General features: G+C 53.2%; 1 protein-coding gene across 1 annotated transcript in view; it reads right to left on the bottom strand.

Moving 5' to 3' along the window:
• Nucleotides 1-19,064, bottom strand: part of TMEM63C (transmembrane protein 63C) — a 32,131-nt gene extending 13,067 nt beyond the window's left edge. The window contains exons 1-4 of the mRNA XM_064460470.1: nt 18,982-19,064; nt 1,587-1,700; nt 1,094-1,314; nt 634-713 (exon numbers count right to left, since the gene is read on the bottom strand). Of these exons, the coding sequence (XP_064316540.1) occupies nt 634-713; nt 1,094-1,291 (278 nt within the window). The 5' untranslated portion in view covers nt 1,292-1,314; nt 1,587-1,700; nt 18,982-19,064. The remainder of the gene's footprint in view (nt 1-633; nt 714-1,093; nt 1,315-1,586; nt 1,701-18,981) is intronic.
• Nucleotides 19,065-19,708: the final 644 nt, after the last annotated feature.

Raw genomic sequence — 19,708 nt, 5'->3', positions numbered from 1 at the left:
ACAACACTTCCTCCCGTAGGCTGCCCAGCCTTGCAGGGACCCTTCCTGTGTGTACTGTCTGCACAAAGGAAGATGCTCTGCTGCCTGGGGTGAACCATGCTCTGGCAGCCAGACAGTTGTGGGCAGCACAGCCCGCCTGGAAATCTGGTCCAGGCTCTGCTTTCACCAGGGCACTGGTATTTTGCAGGGGATTTTGTACTTAGCCCAAAGGATGGGTCAGGCGAGCTGTCCTGCTGACATGAGGAACAGAGTTATTGTTGCACGTCTCCCTCTGCCTCCTCCACTGGCCAGCCCTGCTCATCCTGAGAGAGCGGCAGGGGGAGAGGTGATGTCTCAGTCCCCACCCGAAAGCAGCTCTTGGCCCTCTGTCTTTCCTAGGATGGTGTCCTCCCTGGCACCAAGAGCACCATCACCAGATGGTGCCTGCAGGAGTGAATCAAAGCTGGATTGGGCTTTCACTCTCCCTGCAGCAGATGGCACCTGTGCCTCCATGGGCAAGGGCAGCCAGGCCATTCCTAGTGGGAAGGAGGGACAGGAACACTTGCTGAGCTTCTCCATGGGCCACCCCACAGCATCAGCCCTACTGCCAGCCCTCTGGGACTGTCACCCACAGTGGCCTTGTGTCCTGCTCACCTATCATTGTCCATCAGCAGTGCCAGGCGCCCGTAATCCCAAGCCGCTTTCCGAAGGCAGGAGAAGACCAGGAGGAGAAACTGGAAGAAGAGACAAGAGGTGAGGTGAAGGGTTTTGCTGCAGGGTCTCACCCCATGGGGTCTCCTCACATGTCTCCTTTCTGTTTTCCCACTCATGAGCCCAAGCTCATGCAAAACTCTTGCCTCAAGCCAAACTGCTCCTGCTCCATGATCTCACCCCTGCTGCTCAAGTGCCACCTGCTGCCCACCATGATGTGGGAAAAGCTCTTGGTCGCCTGTACTCACACCTATTCCCCCAAACAGATGGGCACACTGGCATGTGCACACATGTGGCTGTCAGCACACCTGTTAACACACACACTCATAGTTACAGCCAGTCGCTGACACCCCAGCCGGTGACTGTGGTGCCTCTGGACATGGCACCCTCCTGGCCTGCTCACCAGCCAGAGGATGAAGTTGATGGCAAGCACGGTAGGCACGCCGCCGAATGGCAGCCCTTCCAGGACGGTGCTGCGGGAGCGCACACTGAAGCATTGTTCCTCTGTGCTGTTCACCAGGGCATCCATGAAGCTGAGCACGTCCAGCGAGGTGGGGCTGGCACCATCAGGTGCTGGTTCCACTGAGTACATACTCTCCATTGGTGCCGTCGTGAGGCCTCACCCTGCAACACAGGGGCAGGATGTGGATGGAGAAGCCTTTGCTTGAAAAGGGACCGTGGCTCTTCCAGGTCCTCCAGTGAGGTCTGAGGAGCTCACTATGGGCAGGGAGGAGAGAGGACTGGCTGGTCGCCTTGGAGCTTTCCCAGTCCCAGTCTCTCCCAGGGAGGAGCTGTGGGACACAGGGCATGGGGTGTTGCTGAAGAAATCTCACAGCTACTTCATACCCTTTTCCCACCCCATTAAACCCCATGCTATTTGCTTGTCTCCATCATACCCGAGACAGGTCTCTCACCACCTCTGCCCCTCAGTCCTGGAAGCTGGGTTGAGTCATAGCCACCCTGGTGCGGTAACAGGCAGGAATGAGGAGCTGAAGCATTTGCTTGAGTTTCTGAGAATAAGAGCAATGATGATGTTAACTGGGCTGCTGGGCCTGTGCTTTCTTTGCTCCCCGCTGCCAGATATCTACTGCACGTGGATCATCCCCCAGCCCTCCCTTCTCCTCCAGCATCACAGTCTGTGTGACTCAGGATTTTTTGGACCTCCCTTCTGTCTTTGCACCACAGCAGGACTGATCCTTCCAAGATATCTTGAAGTCTTCAGAAGAATCAGCTTCTCAAAACCCTAAATGCCAAGGTTTCCCCCATTTCCTCAGGTGCTGATAGTGCAGGCTACAGCACTCACTGGTAGGAAACACTTAAAGGCCATTAATGGCCAAGACTGTGGTATACTTCCAAAACCTTTCCTATCACCATGCTTTAAGTCGGAGAGGGTCCTGTCCAAATCTGCAGTGCCTGGGAACCCTGGCAACAAGCACCCTAGAGCAGCCAGCATGAGCCAGCACGGCTGTCGCTCACAGGGGTGCCACAGACCTGCATGCCAGGACAGTGCTGCACAGCCATTGCACTCACTAGAACTACAGGAGAAGAAGGAACCAGCACAGCAAATGCTAACAAACAGGGGATGGGGACAACACCGTCTCTCTTCCTCACATGCCTGCTATGTCTCTGTGCCTTGGAGCCCCCACCAGCACCTTCAGCCAGCTGCTCCCAGGCCAGAGACCTGTGTGGCCTTCAGCAGAGGACAGACCTCACTGTGGTAAGACCAACCACGTCTCCTGGGTAAGAGGTACCCTGGGACAGCAGGGGCGTCTTCAGGGTGTTCCCAGGATGGTCACTTAACAGGTTGTTGGGGAGTTTTCAAAATGGCAGCCTAGTTTGCTCCCTAATGTCTGTTCCAAAAAGGCTCCCAGGTAGGATGTCTAGTACTTTTTAGGTAGATTAACCCAGAGGGCCGAAGGCCCTGCTTAGGGGAAAACTGAGGTTACTGGGGTGGAGGGGAACAGATGGACAAGGAAACTTTGTTTTTGGAGGCCTTAGGCAACCAAACATAATTTTGAAGTTGGCCTGATCCTGAGCAGGGGCTTTTATCAGCTGAGCTCCAGGGGGTCCCTTTCAAACTCAGTTATTCTATGTCCCTATTCTCAGGGTCTTGTGCTCCTCACAAGAACACCTTCTGGCCTGCCCGAAGTTTATAAGGAGTCACATGAGTGCCTTACCCCACAGACATGCTGAGCACAGTGGCCTGTGCAAAGGCCATGTGAAACCTCACCACGCCCATTAACATGTACTCCTGTGAGCTTTATATTGAAGCCATTGGGCATTCATTCATCTCCCTCCTTTTTATCTATATTCCAGCCACAACTGGGACCCTGCCACAGCCCCAGCAGTCACCCAGCCACAGCTGATCCCCGCTGCAGGATGCTCACAGCCCACATGAATAGGACAGAGGAGGAGCAGGAGCCACAGTTTGATTAAGCAATGGAGGAGGATGCAAAGACAGCCAGCACCTCCAGGGACCTGAAAATGCAAAGTGTTCATGGTGGGTTTTTTCCCATCAATACCAAACAGGATCAACTCTACTTCAACGCTGAAGGAAACCTGATTGAGAGGTCCTTGGGGAACACAGAGAGAGCATGCACAAAATGCCTCATCTTAGAAAGGAGATCTTCCTGAGCTCTATATGGCTTTGCTTTTGTTGGGAAACATTTACTTCTGCTGTGTTGGTGTGACAGATGGGAGACTACAGCAGCATGTGGTTTTATGTGCACTCCTGTAGCCTCAGACTGCCTCTCTCAGACCATGCAGCTTCCTGCTTGAGGAGATTACTCCTGTCCCAAAGCTACTGAGGAGCCCAGATACTTCCACTCCATGGCTGAGCAGAGCAGGTAGGATGGGGGTGCTGGGGCAGAAGTGACATAGATTTCACACCTGAGACACTGACTGTCTTTGACCTTCTCACCTGGGGAAAGGAAAGACTGAGGAAGAGGGAGGCTTTCAAACACAGAGTTGACAAAAGGAAAACAAAAATGCTGTGACAGCCTTACAGATGCAACAAGGTGGACACCAGGGATTCCCAAGGGATTCTCAACCCGAGCTCTTGAGAGGGTTGAAGAGCTTAAGAACCAGTCTTGCCTGCAGTTTCCACATTAGACACAGAGTGATGGTGACTTGCTATTTTCTTCACTTCTGAAGCCTGAATTACAGCCCAAAGGAAAATCTCCACTAGAAGCCAGAGTGGCTGGGATGCCTGGACCAAGGCTATGAGCCCAGCAGAGCCTGAGGCTCACCCCATTCCAGGGTTATGCTGGCATCTGGCTAAACTGCACAGGTGCCTTGAAGGGATGTCAGAAGCCCCTGAACTACAGGCATCAAGATCCCCAGAACATGCAGACCCCTGGCAGTCCCTCCTACTGTGCATGTGGTACAGTGTCACCTAGGGCATGGGCTTCAGTATACACTACAGATCTTCACATGCTGCCTACAGCATCTTCAGTTCTCCTTGGAGGTCCCTAGCCATATACGTATTGATCTGGCCAGTCCACAGTGTCTGGAAGCATCATAGCCCAACTTGGGATGGTTGACCATTAGTGTGGTGCCAAAAACAACTGGAGACATCATAGCCCAACCTGGGATGGTCGACCATTAGCGTGGTGCCAAAAAGAACTGCCAGGTCACCTGAGAGATGCCGATACTGCTCCAAAGGGCATTCCAGTAGACTTGGGGATGAAGTACCACCCCTACAGCCAGGTGTGAAGTGAGGGATGGGCTGGCAAAGCCTCCCTGTAGTACCCTCAGTCATGGCTTGCCTCCCAGCTGGGGTTGGGAGTCCCATACTTTAAGGCCCAGCATGGTCCCATTGGAATAACAATCCCTGAAGAAGGAACTCCAACAAGCAGAATCCTGTGGGAAACGAGTGGGCCATGGTGACAAGCAGCAGCCATTTGCCCCTGCCCGCCTGCCTCCTGCTCATCATCAGGCTTCTGTGAAACCACCGGGGCCTCCAGCCAGGGTCAGCCCTTTTCTATAGAGATGCTCTCAATCTGTTCTCCACATGTCCATGTCTTCATCCCTCCCTGCCTCCTGTAAGCAGCAGAACCATTGCCATCTGGCATTTTCAGCTGCTAAATAATGCACTGCCTTTTTGTTAACAAGGAGAGTGTTTCTCTGGCTTCAGCAAATAACAAGGAGACTGTTAGCAACCTCTGAGCCCTTTCTCTGCTACCACCACTCCACTACCGAGAGGTAAGATCCTGCAGCTTGTTTCTAAGCACTGTGTTCATGCTGTAGGAGGAACATCCTGCCGCAGGATGGCGGGATGAGGAGGATTGCCACAGGCATCAGTATGGGTTGCCTTTCCCTATCAAGTCCTTGTTGCTGCCCCTTTCCCCCAGTAGCAGATATTTTGCCTCTGGTGGCCAAAAGCAATGGCTTCCTCCTGAAGATGGTGCCAACACCTCTTGCTCCAAGCTCTCCTGTCCACAAACCTCCCAAACACAAGCCTTCACCCACCCAGCCAAACTGGTTCCTGTCTCTCCACCCAGCACTGCACAGAGAAATTTCAGGAGCAAAAGAATCCTGAAGCCACTGGTCCAGCTCTGTCCCCTCTCTCTTAGATGCCTCCAACTCTGATGCCCGAAGGAGCCATCACGTCATGCTCAGTCCTGTAACACTGTCCTTGCAGTGTGTCACAGCTCCTAAGAAGCTGATCTCCTGCCTTTTCCCTGATCCCTTCACCCCCAGATACCCATGGAAAACCACCTCCAAATACCCTAGCCGGTACTTTTCTAGACTGTTTGTTCCAGTTAATCTCACCTTTTATGGTGCTGCTTTTAGAAAAGCTTATGCAAATTATATAGCTGCAGCACTACCATTAAAATAACCATCGGGAACAACCAGCTAAAAGTAAATCATGTAAATGTTCTAGGAACAGCACATGCAGCAGAAATGGAGAGATTTCTGCTCACGTGCTCCAGGAACAGCTTGAACTCAGACCTGTAGGACATGTTCAACCTCCTTCCAACTGGAGGAGATACTTTAGTTGGTATACAGAGTGAGAAATCACACGGACACTGTAAGTCAGTCTTAAAGTCACTGTTAAAACACCTAAGCTAAATTTCACATCAAATGTATAAGATAATTCAGTATTTTGCAATACTCTGGTGACAGCACTCCATGATCATACCTTAGAGGTCCAAATGAACCCCACAGCTTTGCCAGCTATACCACTGTCATTGTGCTTTTCCCAGTCTTTAACAGCCAGAGGAGGAAATATTGTTGTGAATCACAGAGCTGGGTCAGTGCCTTTGTCTCCAGAAGGTGTTGGGAGAGCTTCCTGTTAGCTGTGTGTGAGGCAGTGCCTCCAGATGCTAGCCACAGACAGGCATCCCTCAGAGCAGTCACTGTCCTGGAGTAGCGATGGGCAAGTCAGGATACACAGGAGCAGGCAGGGTTGCAGGTAGGAAAATGACGCAACAGCATAGAGGCAGAAATCACAATATATGGTCTACCCAATCTAGGTCTTACTTAGAGGGAGGATGGTAAAATAAGGTCAGAAAACATGCAGAGTACTAGATAAAGGCAATCCTTCTTTCTCCTCTTTGTAGTGGCTGTGAATAGACAGTGAATGTATGAGATTTGCCATTGAAAGTTATTTGCTGGATAATTTCTATGAAGCATTTCCAGTGTGTAAGGTTTGTCTTGAATATTCAGTTCCGTGTTTGTTTTGTTGATACAGCAGCATATGCTTCTCTCTGGTTGGGTGGGCACTAATCCAGAGAATCAGATTTCCAATTGAAAATAAGGCATTTCTTTTATGCGAATGCAATTTTTCAAAATTTGTCTCTCCCTTGAAGCACCCTGCCAGCAAATTCATTTGCTATAGGATTCACAGACAGCTGGAGTAGCAAAACACCAAAACAAAGTCTTGTGAGTGCTCAGATGACTAAACCAGACTTCTCGGCATGTCCGTATTCACCCAGCTTCAATGTCCTGCTCCAGCAGGGAGGGCATTACTTATTTTGGCTGGTGGATGGGCAGCTGAGGTGCAGGGTTACTGATGGAGCTGCCCATGGCCACACAAAGCCAGCAGAAAAAACAGGCTGAGGAGCCAGACCATGTCTCCTAGAAAGGAAGCATCCCCGCTACCTGGCTTCCTCTGCATCCTTCTTCCTTTGCAAGGAGATGTGGCTAGGCTTTGGGAGGGGAAATGAGGACTGTCATCACAGGAAGATCAGGTTCATGCCCTGGTGTGCCCAGGCCCAGAAAGGTGAGCCTCTGGCGTCCCACCTTGTTGGACTGCACCAACCTGATCGACCTTGCAGGACTGCAATGACGAGGGCGGCCAGGAAACCCAAGCCACTGCCACTGACTCAGCACAACTAACAAACTCAGGTTGGGAAGAGGCTTATCAACATCCTGCGCTGAGCTCAGCGCACACCCCAGCAGAGGCAGTTTTGGCACTAAAGAGCATGGTGACCTCTCTGTCCCTGTAGCTCAGTGCATGGGAGAAAAGGCTCAGCACGGGCCACATCCATCCCTGAGGAGGACGAGCACAGAAGGGATGGGACTATAGACACAGCCCTCCAAAACCCCAGGTGGGTCCAAGGCATTCCTCCCAGGCTCTCCCTTTGCCCTTCTCTCTTACAGTCACAGCCTCCAGGTCCAAAAAGCAAAGAGGGGGTAGGTTGTCAGTGGCCCGTGGGGGTGAATGGGCACAGGGCAGCAGCATGCCTAGGCAAGGCTCTTCACACCACCTTCAGCATCTTCAGGGCAGATGCCTGCACAGGAGACTGGCCCCATTGTGATAGCATCCGACCTCCCTGGGGCTGTGTCACACAGACCCACAGAGAGTGGAGCCAGACCCCACCGGGGAGCCAAGGCACTGGGTGTGGAGAGATCGGTAGCACAAACACTGACACTGGTGTGAATGCTGTTCCCACACCCTGCTAAGGCTACGGCACAGACAACCCACCAGCAGAAGACCCCCTATTCCATCACCAGTAGGATGGCCGCTGCCTCACACATGACATGCACCAACCCATCTCATTAGCCTGCTGGAAACAAGAAGCATCTTCCAAACAAGGAGGACCGCACCATGAGTGGCAACCTGGCCAGTGAGCCACAGAGACTGGGGTCAGTTAGCTTTGGAGGCAAAGGACCACCCTGCAGCAACAGATGACTCCTAATGGGTATAAAACACCTGCTCAAAGACCAGCTTTGTCATTGCCAATTAAGACATGATTGCTCAGAGGGGTCAGGAGGACTCAACAGCCAGTGTCCCTTGTCCCTATATCACCCACAAGTGACCCTGGGCACATGCACCCAGGTGCATGAATGGAGGGATATGAGTGTGGGAGCAAGTGAGATCAATGTGAAATCAAGCATGAGAGCATGTCTGAGTAAAATAAACCTGCTTAAAGAGGGTATAAATAGATATCACCTTCCCTGCCCATAAGCTCTGGCACTGTTTTCCCCTCGATGGCCACAAACACCCACCAGGCTCACTGCCAGGCCCTGAGGATGCAAACCTGGCAGTGAGTACCCCTGTGGTGCCCCCCATCCCATCTCTGAATGCTTCATGTGTGTCCCCTGGCCCCCTGGGAGCCTCCTGCAGAAAGGGACAGCACGGAGGCGCAGGGACCCACAGCCAGGGATCACATAGGCAGCAGGATGCAGGAAGAGACATCTGTTCCTGCGACAGAAAATGCATGTACTCCCTGCTCGTCACCCACCGCTCCTGAACTGCCCCGCCAACACTGACTGCCTAAACTACGTGACCCACCAGGAGGGAGAGAGCGTGACCGTATTTTGGGGAACCAAGGAAGTTTTTCTGCTCTCAGGAATGGCAGGTTGCCACCACCTTCAGGAAACCCTGTGCAGGGTCACGTTGGCCCAAGCGAAAAGACCTGAGACTCACCTTAAACCAACACAGCATTTGAGAGCAAAACCCTCCCCTGCCACATCCTCCTACGGTAGCTGCTGCATTGTCCCCAGCTCCATGCTCTTCCCCTTCTTCCCCAGCACTGCTCTGCAGACCCAGGGGTGGCTGCATTTTGGTGCTTGGACAGACGAACCTCCATGTATGAGGTTTTTGAACAAGAAGGTGTCCCAGCAGGGCACTCCACACTTCCAGCGGGGCTCTCCACAGGACAACATTTGTGGCAGCCACCTGCACAAGCCCCTTCTCCCGGAGGGATGCTGCAGACCAGGCAGGGCAGCACTGACTTGCTGCAGTGCTCCTTGGCATGAGAATAAAGTCAAACCTCAGGCAACTGAGAGCAAATGGTGCTTACAGTGAGACCTACTGCCAGGGAGGTTTGTTTGGGCCAGCGCGTGGGAGACACCATGCACAGAGCAGCTCTTCTCCAGCGCCCCCTCCACACATGTGCGAGCCAGAGGCTGCTGGAGCCTGCACATGGTGATTCGGAATGAAGTAGTGGAGCAGAGTTTATTTGTTCCACCCCCAGCCCTTTTCACCACATTTCGCTTAGCTGCCACTGCAGGCTGGCTCTTAACCTGTTTTTTTTATATATTTCAATATCCTGCTGTGCACACAGCATGCTTAGCCCCTCACACTGCACTTCATGTATGCAAAGCATGGAGCAAACATGAGCTAATTGGGCTGCAAGCTCCCCAGGGAAGGGGCCCATCATTCATTCGGCGTTGTGCACCCTTGTCCTGTGATAACGCTTATATCAATGCTCTTCGGCACAAAGGATTGCCCAGACTAGGCCCAGCCCAAGCATGGAGCAGGGAGCCCCAGGCTGCTGGTGGGCAGTGGCTGGGAGCAGAAAGCCAGGAAAGGGGGCTTACAAGAAAGATGGGGACAGACTTTTTAATAGGGCCTGTAGTGATAGGACAAGGGACAAGGGCTTTAAACTAAAAGAGGGTACACTCAGACTAGATATAAGGAAGAAATTTTTTGTGATGAAGGTGGTGAAACACTGGCACAGGTTGCTGAGAGAGGTGCTAGATGCACCATCCCTGAAAACATTCAAGGTTGTGCTGGATGGGGCTCTGAGCAACCTGATCTAGTTGAAGATGTCCCTGCTCGTTGCAGGGGGGTTGGACTAGATGACCTTTAAAGGTCCCTTCCAACCCAGACCTTTTAATGATTCTATGAAAAAGCCAGGGCTGACTGCAGGGGACAGAGGTTGCTCGCAGGTAGGAAAGGGACAGGGAGTCATTCCAGGGCTCTCAGTTAACATACACACCCATGCACACTCATGTGCACTCAGGAGGACAGTATTTCAGGAAAAGAGTAGAGAGCTCCCGGCACCACCAGCTCTGAGCTGGGATGCTGAAACCTGCTCGCAGTCTCAGAGCAACAGATGAGGACAACTCCCAGCCCCTGTGGCCTGACTGAGGGCCATGGCAGCAGCTGGCCCTAAGGAAGGTCCTGGGCAAAGGGTGCCCCCAGTTGTTTATCTCCTGCCAGCTCCAGGACCACAGCATGCTGTGCCCACATGCAGCCAGCCCGGCAGGAGCAGCACCCATTTGGCACTGAAGGCAGAGGAAGGCACCTCTCAGCAAGGCTGTGATAGTGATGGGATGTTGTGCATTTAGAGGCAGATTGTTTCTTCCTCCACCCAGGCAACCATGCTCAAAGAGAGAAGGATTTTAAGGCCTGTGAGAAAGAAAGTGCCACCTCTGCTGGGAAAAACACTCCCTCATGGAAAGCTATATGGAAACCAGGAACAGCTGTGTCATGGTCAGGGGCCAGGCTGAGGCTGTCACTGCAGGTTACATGCATCTTTCACAGTGCCACAGTGTGCCAGGAGCACTGTGGTCCCTGGTGATAGGGGAAAAGGCAGGGGAGCAGCTCCTTCCTCCCCAAGTCCCCTCTGCTGTTTGGGGAGCCAGGAGCTGTGGGAGGTTGAGAGGAAAGTGGGAGGTTTATCTGCTGCCATTTATAAAGCCACCTGCTACAGAGAGACTGCCAGCCACAGGAGCGGCCAGCACAACCCTTTCCAGCACAGCGACAGCCGTCCCCAGCAAGCGGAAGGAGCCTCACCCCAGGGCAGAGGCAAGGAGAGGACCATGTGTTGCACACACATGCACACAAGCATGCTTGGGCTGTGCAATGAGGGGAACGCCGGCTGGAGAGCAGCCCAATACTGCACTCCTTGGACAAGGCAACTCTGATGGCTTTGCACCCAGTGTCCTGCCTGGCCGGGATGACACGTGTGCTTGGAGATAGCAGGGACCTCACCGCCAAGCTGGTGGAGAAAGCGGGTGCACTTCAAATCCTCTGCGTGGTTGCTCTCAGCTGCTGAGCTCCAGCCAGAACCCCTCCCTCATGACTGATACCCACAAGTCTGCTGTGTGTTATGGGGCAAGCATGTGTGTGTGGCAGGCTAGCAGGGGTCCAGGTCTGCTCCATTCTAGTCCATTGCTGCCTGACAGGGACCTGGGGGCACCCTGCCACCGAGCACCTTCATCCCACAGCCTCCCAGGGGCCAGTATGGGGGCAGCGTCATGCTTGTCCCGTTGATTCCCTTGTTCTCAGGCCACCTGCACACCTCCTTCCACACACACTGGGGGAGGCCTTGGTACCCAGCTGCTGCCAGCCTCCCCCCCTTTGCTTCTCCCCAGCTTCAAGCAGCCACAACATCCCCCACAGCCAATTCTACTGCAGGAGCAAAGAAACACTCCTGCCCTGCCCAGCTCCCCTCTCTGCAAGCACAAAAGCTTCTTGCTGAGAGCAGTGGGTTAGAACACTATATATATATACATACACACACACACACACAAAATATGATTTAGAGCATCTGCAGAGCTAGAACATTTCTATCGTCTGTGCTTGGTGCCAGGAGCAGAGCAAGGTTTGGGCTGCAGCAGGAACCCATGAGCACACTGCTCACCAATCCTGGCCCCAATAAGGCTTTCTTCCCACCTCTGCCAAGCTTCTGAGCAGACCTGGGTAACAACAGATGACCAGGATGAATCACACTGCCCTGGGAGCGTGGGAGCTGGCAGCTCAGTGAAAGCTCCAGCACTGGAGGGTTGCACAAGCAAGGACAGCCCGGCAGCAGCTGGGCTAACTGCATCCAGCCATGCCAAAGGGATTAGCTCTCAGCGTACAGGTTTGAGTCAATAGTGCATCAAAGGTAAGAAGAAACCTTTGATGGTGACCACAGGGGCCTGCAATGGGAGGACAAGGAGAGAAGGTGCTCCCCAAAGCCTGGCCCAGACACCTCTGTCCCCTGGGGATGCATTCATAGGAGACCCATCAAATCACCACCTATCCCCTGGTGTGCAAGCAAATTTAGTCCTTGAAAAGGAGGAGGGAAGAGACTGAACCTGTCTCACAGTCTAAACACCAGATTGCGCTGCCTTTGCCCGGGCCGTGGGCCAGCTGCCTGCCCTCCCACCAAATCCTGCCCCTGCACAGGGCCAGCCTGGTGCTGCTTCTCACTGGGTCAGCAGAGAGAGCACGCAGTCAGTCTCCCCTGGTCGCTGGGACACACACCCAGATGCCTCAGAAGCCCACGCAGCCTTCAGGGGAGATCAGAAGAAAGCTGCTGCTGCTGCAGCTGGGAAGGGAGGCAATCTCGCAGGCACACATGGAGCTGCAGACGTGCAGCTCTGCAAAGCACCAACTGTTCCAGCCTCCTCCCAGCACAACGGGTGCTCACACATGCTGACAAGACAGCTCATCCCCATCACTCCCATGTCCCTGGGGAATTTCCCTTGCCCAGGACACCTGAGCACAGCCCCAGCCACATACCTGCTGCAGGGCAGAGCAGAACCACGCAAAAAGGAGCAGACAGCCCATCACACCCTCCAGCCTGCTCTTGTCTCCTCCATGGTGAGGACCTGGGGATTCAAATGGCCCTGGAGTACCAGCGATAAGAGGGAAATCACAGGACTTCTGGGATGGGCACACTGGTGCATCCCAAGCCAGCGGGAGCCGGGACAAGATGCATAGCAAGGACTGGAGTTCAGGATCTCCTCCAACACACACCTACGGCAGGTGAGTGGCCCAGCACAAGGGGGTGACACAGACAGCATGCAGCCTCTGCTGTGCCAGTGCCACAGGCTGCACTGTGCACACCCACTGCGCTGCCCTCCTGCCCTGCCCTGGCCATGCCCACCAGCCAGCAGCTACCCATGGCCAGTGCAAGGGCCATTGGGAGTGATGGATGTGACGAAGGAAAACACAAGAAATGGTTTCTTTCCCTTCAGGCAAAGAAGGAAGTGTAACATCTGGACATGTACAGCAGTTGGGCTGGGAAAGGGACAAGGCATCAGCAGGAAAGAAGCCAGGGGCCTGAAACACCCCTCTGCTTCACCAGTGCCAGCACCGCACCTGAAGCTACTAGAGACAAAAAGCTGTGCAGCTGCAGGTGCTGCGGAGGCTATGGCTCATCCGGACATCCCCATGCTGACCGCAGCCCCAGGAGGGTGAGCAAAGCTCTGCACAGGCAGCCAAACCCCACTCAGAGCAGGTTTATCCAGCCCAGTGTGCAGCATATCAGAGGACTGTATTTGCAGAAACATCCATCCCCTGATTTCCCTGCAATGACCGAACTAACCTGAGTGTCTTTAAAATGTGCCATTCTCAGGAGGTGGCAGCCACTACAGCTATTATTATTACCAGTATTCACTTTGTTGGGGTTTTTTTTGTTGTTGTTTCTGAACAAGGAAGAATTTGATGAAATTTCGTGGAATAAAACACAAGAAATTAAAAACTCAGAAGAGAGAAAATTAAACTTGGTGAAAACCTCCCAACAGAAGAATCCAATGAAACCATCTGATTAGCAGTAGTGTAATATGAAGGGAAAAAGTAATAACAAGGACTTGGAACCAGAACAAATAAAAGAATTATGACTTTTGGAAACATATACCTGACGTAAAAGTAATCATATTTTGTCTGAACTGAAAGGTTTTTAAATTAAAAGACAGCCAATTTAAAAATTAAAGTACTAACAACCTACATGCTAAGACCTCAGATCACTCTCATCAGTGAAAAATAAGTCAGTAAAAATTCATGCAGCATGTCCTTGCTGCCAGTTCCACTCGGTGGCTGAGCACCTGGAGATAAAGTCTGATGAACTGCAAAAGTGGCTCTGAAGCAGCCTTTTTGAAAGAAGAGGGGGAAAAAGTTTCAATTCATTTAGTACACTGATTAGTTTAGTCAAAGCTCAGAAAATTACTACACCTTAATGCAGGAGAGCCTGGTTCCCTCTCCAAGCCCAATGAAGATGAAAGCGTGAGAGGATAATCTCTACCAGTTCTGAATTCTTAAAAGCCAGAAATAATCAGATTATATCACTGGTTATATTTTATGTCTCCTATAATAAAATTCGGTTCCTATAATATAGTATTATAGTAATACAGTATAGTATAGTGATATAGTATTGTTAAATTCATTACATATACAAATAATGCTCTCATAAATGTATTCTTTTTCTTTTGTGGACCCATACATTTTAAGCAGTTTTATCCAACCAACTAGAAAACATTTTTTAAATGCATTTTGAATTGTATTTCATTTTCCACTGAAATACAGCTGGACCAAAATTATAATAAATAATGAAGTGATACCTAGTAAAGACACGTGTCACTCACCATTTGCTAATGCGAGAAATATAGACATTAAGAGTCTAAATAACTGTATGTTACACTGTAAACCCACTCACTTAAGCATGGTGCAGCCTCCTGCTCAGCCCTAAGTACCAGAACATACTCATCACTGAGAATCAACTTGTCCTTATGAAAAGAGCAGAAGCGTACAAACACAGCAAGATTAAAACTAAGTCCGTCCCTCCTGTTCAGCAGCAGGTCAAAAGCCAAACAAGGTGCAGATCAAACTTATTCTGAAATCTACAAAGTTTGGTTTGTTTTTCTGCCATTTTTGCCATTTTACTTCCCAGACATGAAGTTCTGCCATCTGTGACCTCTCCCTGAGAAAAGCAGCCCAGAAAAACAAGGAATAGTGCATGTCCCCAGCCTGGAGCCTGCAAACCCTGGGAGTCACTTACTGGTGTAGTGACCTCCAGACCTCTGCTTGTGGGCTCAGGGGAGCTAGGCAAACCTCCAAACTTCTGGTCATTTCTCTAATGCTGCCTTGGGGATTATCCCATGGTGACTGAATTTGTCAGGAGATAGGTCAAATAATCACAGAAGCGTTGAGGCTGAAGGGAGGTCATCTACTCCAGCCTCCCTTCTCAAAGCAGGGTCAGCTAGAGGAGGTTGCTCAGGGCCATGTCCAGGCAGGTTTTGGGTATCTCCAAGGATGGACTCTGCTCCAAACCAGAGCCATACTGAGAAGACCATCCCAACCTGCTGTAGCAACCAGGTCCTCGAGCCAGCTGGGTCCCAAGCCCCAGGCCACTGGGGGCTGTCCCAGCACCAGCTGTGATCCTAGCTGTACTGGTGCCACGTGGCCTAGGGTCAGCCACTTCCAAGCTGCAAGAGTCACCTCTCAGCTTGCCAGCCCTCATGTGACATCTCAGGACCTCAGCCTGTGCCACTTCCCTGGCATGCCATCCTAGCGTGGGTCATCTTGCTGCATGGGTAGCACACCAAGGAGAGTCCTCCGGTGGGGTCACCTTGGCTTGGCCAACACAGGGTCCCCAAGCCTCATCTCAGGGTACCACAGGCTCACTTTGTGCCACAGCTGGGAGCTGCTCCCCAGCTATCCTTCCAAACCTGAGGTTTTCCCTAACTCCCCCACCTCTACCTTCTCTGAATTTCTATCTCCCCTACCACATCAAACACAAGACATCAAGGGGCTCATTGTCTCAATCTCCATCACCTCCTGCCCCAGCTGCCTCCTACCCAGCTAACAATAAAGTACTCCCCAGTAGAGCAGGGCCAGAGCCCCTTCCTTTCTCTGTTAGGAGGAACTCTACATGGCAACATATTTTTCCACTTCTCACAACCTGCCTTTTAGCACTTAGGGGTGCAGTGGAGCTTGGCTCATACAGACCCTGCCTTCCTCTTGGCTCACTCACAATCCGCAGATGACAAGACACAAGATGTTGGCGCTGGGGGTAGGGGACTCAGGTCACCCAAAGCTTTCACATGCTCCATCTGAACAGGAGCACTGAGCTTCTCTGCTCTGGTACTCCATTTTAAACGCATCTTTATCTGATATCAGACTACGGCAGCATAGAAGGGCCTCCTTGGTCAAAATGGTACCCACAGCTTCTCATGGGTACTCTGCTGGGAACTACACAACTGATCCTGGTGTTGAAATGCTTCCAATACAGTGGTGTTCATGCTCCCCAGAGGCTGGGAAACATTACAGTAATTTCAATTAGGAAGGCAATTTCTCAGCCAAAGAGGTTTTCTCTGCAACTCTTTGCAAGGCTACAGCTCTTACACCAACACAGCCATCCAGTGAGAGAGGGCTGTACCAGGACAGGCAAGGCTGGACAGTGCTGGGGCTTTGTAACCACCAAGGTAAGTCATAAAAAGTGAATGTGGTGAGAAGGTGTGAGCTCGAGCTGAGCGGTGGCTGAACCGCCAGAGCAGTGAGGATGATACAGGGACTGGGGCAGGGCTGGGAGAGGGGAGCCCATTCCCACTGCCAGGCTACTTCACCCCACCTCCCCCTGCCCCTGCAGAGAGGGCCTGGGACCTGCCATGCCTAGTCTCACCCATTAACCAGCAACAATAGCAGCCTGGGTGATGGGAAGGGCCCAGTGCACAGCTGTTGTTGTAATGGTGTGAGCAAACTGCTGCCATTGTCCCCACCTAATAACAAGCTGTGATCACAGCCTAATTACCAGTCCAGCTACATTTGAAGCAATAACTTCAAGCCAGCTTTTAAAAGTTGTTTAGACATCTTAAAGGGCGGTAGATGCCAAGTGGGATCCTCAAAAGCTCCTCTCATCGTTGAGGGATCTGATAGCTGGTTAGGGACTGAATACAGTCAAGCCATAGCTGAAGGAAATTGTGACTGGAGCTGCTTCTGAAATAATCTCAAAGCAAACCCGCTTTTGCTCTGAGCACGGTGCATCCAATGTAACTTTTTCTTCAAACCTAGGGCTAAGTACCTGAAATATATTTACAGCAATTAAAGCAGGTAAGAAGAGCTGTTCCACCAGATGCATAAGCAATAATGGTAGAGGGCTTTGGTGTTTATAGGCCTCACGGAGGAGTAAGTATTTGCACAGCACACTGATGTTTGCCTGAGAGTTTAGGTGACTGATTAGTTTAATATCAATTGAATTCCCTTGTGGGTGTTAGAAACACTTCTCCCTCTCCTTGCTGCTTTGGGAAAGCTCTCACAGTCTGTTAAGACAGGAGTGTTTCCTGAGAGTAATATTTTAAAGCAGTGACACTCCTCCTTTTACAACTCTGCGGATGTAGGCTCTGAAGCAGTGATGAAATCTGCCTTACTTTCCCTTAGGCCAGAAGTGCCTGCATGGAAGAAGGAGACTATTTACCTGCAAGGGCCTATGCACACCCCTTGACCAGCATGCCCAACAAGCACCGCTAGTTCTGTCCCTGTTTGCAGGACCACCTTATGCTTACCCTTATCACCAAACCAGGGGTGAACTAGTTAGCCTCAAGGAAAGCTTTGAAGAGCAAAGGGCTATAGAAGGATTCAAGTGGGAAAAAAAAAAAAAAGCTGAAAGGCATTCAGATGCAAGAAGACAGGAGCCAGGATGCTGCCATGGGAAGAAGGCAGAGGTTTAAGCTTACAGAGAAGCAGGAGAAGCCCACATGTGCTATGGAGTCAGAGGCTGCAGGGGTGCCGACTGCCTCCCTGCTATTATTTATTACTTATTTGCTTGCCAATGGCTGTTTGCCAGGCTACCTAAGACAAATACTTCCTGAAAAATCTGCTTCTGCCTTCCTCTCCATCTGCTGCCCAGCCCTGACCACCACTTTGCAGGGTAGCAGAGAAGGCAGTGAAGCCAGGGTTCAGGTCTGGTCTCAGGGCCAGTCTTTCTGCCTTCTGCTTTTTACACACTTCCCCACCCCTCGCCTCTGAACAAATACCACAAACCACTTCAACAGCACCTTTTATTCCAAAGGGCACATTTTGCCTTCTCTCCGCTGCTCAGACAGGCAGCCTGACCTGTCACATGGCACTGTAAAACCCCAACATGTGGCAAGGTGCTTTCTCCTACCTCTTTTGCCCACCCAGCTTTCCCCTCACCTCCTTGTTCTCTGTCCACTTCCCTCTGAACTCTCTGAAAGGGGAGAGGGCAGGAATGCAGATCAGTGCTGGAGATGGTGGCTAAACAGTTAAAAGGAAAAAGATGTTCACGCAGAAATAACATCCACCAGCCAGCCAAAGGTCTCTCTCTCCTTCCCCTGGATAACATCAGTTCTGTTCAGGAGGTTTCTGCATTGCAAATCCACTGTGCAGCACTGCTGCAGCTAGAGAGGATGGGGAAACAAGCGAGGGGAAAGGCAGGGCCTTGATCAGTGGACAAATCTGGATTAAGTCATAAACTGGGGGGAGAGCGGCTTGGCCAGAGCGTTAGATCATTCTGACCCAACAGCCCTTTCTTTCAGAGTCATCAATCTCTCACAAGCTGGAGAGAAAAATGGGGAGAAATTCCCTTTCTTCTCCCCTGCCAGCACAAAGCATTTCTAACACTGTCAGGTGTGGCTCCCAGAAGGAGGACTCTGTGGCCAGCATGACGTGGGGACTGAGCACAAGCCACAGCATGACACAGCGGTGGGATGACATTTTATCTCGCATCAGAGGGCAGCAGCACAGGCCAGCGCGTGGGCACTGGGAAAGGACACTGAGGGGCTGGGGCTTGCTCTGTGCTTCTGCCGCTGACTAACTCCAGCAGCCCAGCAAAGCCCCGGCACCTCACTGGGCCTCAGTCGCCCATCAGGCAGGTAGAGACAAGCATTACTTAAAGCCACTCTGGTACGTAGTCCAGAATGAGGGCAGGAAAACAGCGTCTAAACAGAGCTAAGTACCCCAAAATCTCCTGTGACAAGAAAGCAAACCCATCCCTATATCCTGGAGGCACAGAGTCGCCCTCAGGAGCTATTCCCGGGTGCTGCCCACGGCGGTGCTGGCATAGCCGCCCAGGGGGTCGCACAAGTTGCCCTGAGCATCCCCCCGCGCAATCCCAAAACCAGGACCACCCGGGTGTCGCAGCTAAGCACGGGGGTCGCTAGGGGGGTGGCCGGGATTAGCCCCACGCATGGCGCGGTTTCCTCCCCACCCCAATCACCCACCGGCAGGACGCCCCCCCTCCCCCGCCCCGTCCTGCAACCCCGGAGACCCCCCCAGCTCCCCCCCCGCTGGAGCCCCCCGCCCGCTGCCGCAGCGGGCGCCGCTTGAGCCCCGCAACCGGACCGCGGACCCCGCCCCGCCGCCGCCGCCTCCTGCCCCGGACTGACCTGCTGGGGTGGCCTCGGTGCCGGCTCCGGTCCCGCTCCCCTCCAGGCCCCGCGCCCGCCCCCGCGCCGCGCTCGCCGCCTCCCTCCTCCCCTTCCCGCGCCCCCCCGCCCCGCCCCGCGCCGCCCGGCACCGGCACCGGCCCCGGTACCGGCACTGGCAGGGGAAGGGGCCGGGGCCGCCGCCGCTCCGCCCCCCCGGCCGCCCGCCCTCCGCGCTGCGGCGGCGAGGCCGCGGCCCCCGGGCTGCTCCCCACCGCAGCACCGGTGCTCGGGCGCCGGGGCCTGCGCTGCCGGGCGCCGGGCCGGAGCTCCGGTCCCCGCGGGGGGAGCCGCCTCCTGCCCCGGAGCGGGGGCGGGCAGCCCCCCGCCGCGCTGCCTACCTGCCGTGCGCCCCGCCGCGTCCCTGCGGGAGGAGGGGGCGAGGCGGCGGCTGCGGCTCTCGGTGCGGGAGCGGGAGCGGGCGGGGAGCTGCCGGCTGAGCGCCTGGGCGCGGGGTCCGCGCCTCTCGGGCTATTTCTGGGTCTGAGGCTGTGCCCGCCGCATCAGCCTCCCCGAGCAGCTTCTGCGGCGCTCGGGCTCCGCGGGGCGGCTGCCGGGCGTGTGCCGCGGGGGGAGAGGGGAAGGGGCCGCCGGGTCAGCCCGCCAACACGGCGGCAGGGGCAGGTGGGTGAGAGCATTTTAGACCTCGTCAGCATTTGCAAAACTCTCCCGTCCGTGCAGCATCGCT

The sequence above is a fragment of the Phalacrocorax carbo genome, chromosome 9, assembly GCF_963921805.1.
Source record: "Phalacrocorax carbo chromosome 9, bPhaCar2.1, whole genome shotgun sequence".
Classification (NCBI taxonomy): Eukaryota; Metazoa; Chordata; class Aves; order Suliformes; family Phalacrocoracidae; genus Phalacrocorax; species Phalacrocorax carbo.
This window is presented reverse-complemented; position numbering and strand designations above follow the sequence as displayed.